Below are 5,803 nucleotides of genomic sequence, written 5' to 3'. Positions count from 1 at the left end.
TATATATATATATATATATATATATATATATATATATATATATATATATATATTACATTATAAATAATAAATAAAATACAATAATAATACAAATTACCAAATATTTCGTCCTTATTAAACTACTTGCATGTCGCTTCTAGTTTTAGCCGTTCCATATATCTTTGTAAATTGTGTATAGCAATATTCACGTTAGCGATTCAACCAACTAACTCACGTTTAAATAAGCAACTACCCACTTAATGTAGAATAATTTTTATACCCAATCTTTGTCGTTCAATATTTCAACTGTACTATATTTAGTTTTTCTCATGTTAAGTGAATGAAAATTCTTAGTGAGAAATAAATCTTTAAACCTATGATAATAACTTCGCAACCTTTGTGCAATGAGTGAGAGGTTTATAAAGGTTCTACGAACGAAATAAGTCGATAACATTTTTATACATAAGTGTCTTTACTACCTCAACTGGCTTTGGTTGATTCCGCATTACTCATAACAGTGAATGTGTTAAAGCAATCACTTTGGAGAAATATATAGTAAAATTGAGGATATACTGATTACTATACCGTGTGAAAACACGATTTCTAAAAATTTTCTAAAAAAAACAAAAACACGAAATTTGCCTCGAAAATTCATTAGGTACTTTACATATGCCAATGATTTTTTTAAAATATCCACTGAACTAAATACAACACGTATGTATTTATACTATACGATATACATTTTTTAAATGGTTCTAATTTCGTTAGCAAAAATGTAATTTCTGAAATAGAGCCAGTGTTTCTGCCGCTCGATCTAAGCAAAATGAACCGTATTAGTGCGGGAAAAAAATTTAATTTGAGCTGAGCTAGTATCGGCTTTTAATAAGAGTTACTAAAAGTTCACATATACGTAATTTGTTTCATGTCCGTACTATTTTTATGACTTTGTAACTAGATGTATGATCACATAGCTTTATTATGTCAAGGTTACGACTTATAGTTAATAATTTACAGTCTTAAACATACAAAAACACTGCGATCCCACGTAGTTTTTGTTACAGGTTATATTGTTTTTTTAGATATAAATAAATACTTATCATTACTCAAGGGTCTTTAATTTAAAAATTCTATTAACGACAACAAAATTTACTTTACGAATTCATACTTTTCTAAATTAGTTCCGGTCTGGGTGTTCCCGGTAGTGTCTATTTTAGGTCAGGTAATTGGTGTGTAGTGTTGGGCCACGGAAAATTTTTCCATTTTGAAAAATTCGTATTTTTCAGAAAAGTAAAAAGAAAATCCATATATTTTTTCTTTAATTTTCCACATTTGACGTTGACATCTATCAAAAGTTCAAGTTACTGAACGAAAGCGATGGAGCCAACAACATGTGGTGGTGTTGTGGTTTTTGGAGGATTTTTTCGCTGTTGTGAAATTTATTTATTTTACATACATAAGCTAGCAACTATCATCACAGGACTAACTAATTTTAGATCACGTTTTTCTATACGTGGCTTTTAACTATACAAATTTATTTTATAATTCACGCTAAATAAAACTTCAAAAGATTTTACTACACGTAGAACATGATATAAGCCTTCCAAATGATATTTTTCAAATTTTCCCAATTATCGGGGATTTTTTCTGGAAAAAATTCCACTATAAATTATCCAACAATATTGTTTCTCGGGCACATAATTATTATTATTATTTTAAAGCGGGGTCGTCATGAAGTCCTCAAGACGCTAAGCAAGAGCGTGGCATTGGACTCTGCCATCGACTTACAAGATCTCGCGGCGCGTACTGACGGCTACTCACCGGCTGACTTAAAAGCTTTATTGGTCACGGCGCAGTTAGCACGATTGGAATTACAGCTGGTAAGTTGTCTGATTCACTAAGCGCCATTGAGTATATAACCAGAAATAGTGGCGAAATAAGGGCCATAGATTCCTGGTCTCAACTCATCAGTGATACATCACTTATAAATATCAACTCTCGTTTGCATTGAAATTACAAATTAGACAGCTGAAATAGTACAGCGCCAACAACTGACCTGTGTGTACGTCTCCTTATATTCCAAAAATATTCTGTATTTATTGTAATAAAGATAATATCTGTAACAGCAAAACATCTAATTACATCAATCAAATTTCATCGGTAATTAAATATTAAATATGTAATTTTACAATTTTCTTCCATTATACCAAAGCACAAGTTAACTGGTCGATTTGAAGTGAAACAACTATATAGGAAACAAGCTCTTTCTAAATATGTTCTGCTATAGATAGTCTGGGTGGTGCCCTCGAAGTTACTTTTGCTATTCTGGTATAATACAGTACAGAGATTTCCCTAATCTTACACATTATTATTTTTTTGTTCTCAGGGGCAAAGCGAAGATAAAGAGTTGCAGTCAGTAGTAGTGTACCCGGAAGACATAGATAGTGCCTTAGACGAAACCAAACCGTCCCTTTCCAAAGAACAGAAACTATTCTACGATATGATGTAAGTATCATTCTAGTTTTTTTTATGATTTCTTCATTCACTGATACAACTTTATAATAATCCCGTAAATCGGACATTTGTCTCTAGAGGCGGTTCTGTGCGTCTTCTATACAGTTTGAACAAATGAACGAGTGAAAGAATGAGTGATTGTTTTTGTCATTTGAATGAAAAACATTAACACAATTTGACAGAAAGTATACAGTAATAGTATAGTAGAATAAAAACAAGTATAGTAACTTCATACAAACGTCGCAGCGCGACTTATATGCGTGTGCACGCGCCGCGTGTCAGGAATATATTACAGCACTGTATAAGATAAATTTGTTTTAATATAACTTAATCTAATATAATACAAGGAAAATATATATAAACAAAGCTATGATAAAATAAACAATAAAAAAGGACCCTTAATTATACAATCTTCATAGTAAAGTACACTATAATATTAGAACTTAATATGTAATTGCGATGCCTAAACTAAGTAAAAGTGTACCTTTATTATAGGCATCTTTTTGCGCATATTTCTTTATATTACCGGTTGAAAAACAGATTTTCTATATTTTACAATAAAGAATCAGTAAATCTGGTTCGTTAGCGTCTGACACGGTTTGCTAGGAGACGTTGGTTCGCATCTGGCCGGATCGAAGGATTTTTTTCCGAGTGTTCGATTTTTGTACTAATGATTATAACAAACTAGTGGAGTAACTTCACAAAAAATAATTGAATATCAATTCAATAAAAAAATTAAAGAACTAGTAGTTATAAATTTATGGTTACCTATATAAAAATAATTATGAAACAACTTCCAGCAAGCCCTCTGATTTATATTACATAAATAATGTACGACAAATCGCGTCGTTGTGTTATTGTTTTTTTTTTTCATTGAAAGAAATACTTGAAGGTGCACAACAGTCCATCGTAAAATTTCAAAAACCTTTTCCACGCTAAAACGTGGAAAAAACGCTTTTGCGCACGGATTTCTAAGATAAAGAAAGAATTTCCGAGCTAGTGAGGTGACATTTACTACAATTTTTTTCCCCCCACAGCTACAAACGCTTCCGAGGCGAGAATCTTACTCCAGAACAAAGGATGATGGCAATGAAAATGCAGAAGCAAAGAGTCACATTAGCGTAGCTTTAAACTTAAGTAGTTGGTGCTATGGAATATAATATAGTTGTTGAGCTTTATTGGAGGTGCTTGCAGCATTTTAGGAACAAATAAAATATGGTTTTTTTTTACAAACATTGTTGTTCGGCGTGTTATTATATCTGGTGATATTCTGTTATTTAAATATTTTAAGGTTCATTACGCACTCGATATTACGCATCAATACAAATTTTTACTGTGGAAAGTATTACCATTAGATTCTATTTACCATACATTCACGTAAAAAATCAGCGCGCTTTACTTTATTACATAATATTACAATGACAACTTAGTAACTGTAATTTAAGTGTATTACAATAAGTTGATGTACAAAATGCTGCCTTATTGTCAAGTAGTAATATCTTCCAGGCAACTTCACGATAGAAAATTAAGAGACGCAAAGGGGGCAACCAAAGACTTTACAAAACCCCTTAAAATAGCATAATATAACAAAATACCACCTTGTCTATTACAACATTAGTAAACGTAAACGTTATAAATAAAACTAAAATGAATTATGACAACATATAACATTTACAATATTTTTTCCGTCAAGATTGTAAACTATAGGTAATGAAATTATTTTTCCGGATTTAAATCACGTATGTTTGTGTTTTCAAACAAACCAACGTTTCGTGCCCTTTACAGGTCCCATAGTCACGCTATATGCGATTTAAATCCGGGAAAATAGTTTCATTTCCTATGTGTCACAATCGCGAAAACCTAAGAGCTCGATTGTAAACTATAGTCTGTCTTTTTTGAAGACGGCTAAAATTGCATTTGTAGGGTTGAGAGTTTTCATAAAATTTGAAATGGTTATGTAGTTGTTGTCGTTGGTTTTATCGATAGATTGTGAAAGAATATCTTCTTTGTTATCACATTTTACCAAAGATGACTGAATTGTGAATGTTACGACGTTCTAATAATTACTAATTGCGTTATTGCCTTCTTTATTCTTATTTTGACAGTTGGTCTACTAATATCGAGATAAATTTTTTTCCATATACATTTTAACAAGAATTGCCAGATTTGATAACCATATTGAATTAATACGACAAACTTTAAAATAATATGTCTCCTCTTTGTATTTTTTATAAACATTCTAAGTACAGTGTACGTATGAACTTACAAAAATTGACGATTCAAATGAACTTGTGCTCACTAATAGGGTGAATAATGGGAAATAAGTTCGGCTATTTACTTCATAAGCATGACGAATATTCAGTTGATATCCGATAGAATATTTATCGACTGCAATCATCACTAGCTGCTCGCAAGCTCTTTTACGCGATGAACTGTCATCATACTCCGTCTACAAAAAAGTCGTCTAAGAGCATTGACTTACAATTATATGGACGTCGGGTCCGCGCTAAAAAGTGTCCGCACTTGTAAGGCGCTAAATCCTATACAGAGCGCCAAACTCCGCTTTAGTCTTCATTTGTTCGACTGACAGCGCGATACTGCGATGACATTACAATTTAAATTTCGAATAGGTTGACTTGGGACATTTTTTTCGTGGTTTTTGTATTAGACCCGTCGTCCATTTATTTGTAAGTCAATGTCTAAGAGTAAAAACCTAGCGCACATACACATGTATTTTTTACAATAGTTCGTTTTGAATCATTTTTGTTGAATTAAAACTTATAAAATCGCTTACTTAAATATATGATTAAATCGATATAGCATCTGAGAGCTCCTTGTGAAAGAGTTCGTCCAGGGAAGTATTGCCATCTCACCTATTTCTGCCGCCAAGCAGTAATGTGAGCATTATTGTGTTCCGGTTTTGAAGGGTAAGGAAGCTGGTCAAATTACAGGTACATGGGACTTATCAAGTTATGTCTCAGGGTGACGGGCAGTGTCAGTGTCCCTCAGATCTTTGCGAATTGGAAACTCTGAGCGGCACTGCAACTGTTATAAACAGGCGTGTCGCTTACTACCAGGCGTGCTACTTGTTCGTCCCGTCATTTTTTGGCTTAAAAAATATAGATTATACTTTCGTATCAAAGCCATCTACTATGAGCATATGAGTCTACTACAGTAACAGTTAATAGTAATAATAATGACGCACACACACACAAAATAGCCCTGCTTTAGGGAAACCCCAAACAGTAGACAACCACAAATTACACCCAAACTCACGAGAGAAATAAATGTGGGCCATACAAATATTTCTCCC

General features: G+C 32.7%; 1 protein-coding gene across 1 annotated transcript in view; it reads left to right on the top strand.

Moving 5' to 3' along the window:
* The window catches only part of LOC113226132 (peroxisome biogenesis factor 1), a 20,930-nt gene extending 17,288 nt beyond the window's left edge, over window positions 1-3,642 (top strand). Inside the window, exons 11-13 of the mRNA XM_026458661.1 lie at window positions 1,698-1,856; window positions 2,363-2,481; window positions 3,528-3,642. Of these exons, the coding sequence (XP_026314446.1) occupies window positions 1,698-1,856; window positions 2,363-2,481; window positions 3,528-3,615 (366 nt within the window). The 3' untranslated portion in view covers window positions 3,616-3,642. The remainder of the gene's footprint in view (window positions 1-1,697; window positions 1,857-2,362; window positions 2,482-3,527) is intronic.
* The last annotated feature ends 2,161 nt before the right edge of the window (window positions 3,643-5,803 follow it).

This window comes from Hyposmocoma kahamanoa, unplaced genomic scaffold, assembly GCF_003589595.1.
Source record: "Hyposmocoma kahamanoa isolate Upper Pololo Valley unplaced genomic scaffold, ASM358959v1 182, whole genome shotgun sequence".
NCBI classification, from domain to species: Eukaryota; Metazoa; Arthropoda; class Insecta; order Lepidoptera; family Cosmopterigidae; genus Hyposmocoma; species Hyposmocoma kahamanoa.
The sequence above is the reverse complement of the archived record's forward strand: the minus strand, read 5'-3'. Positions and strand labels throughout refer to the sequence as shown.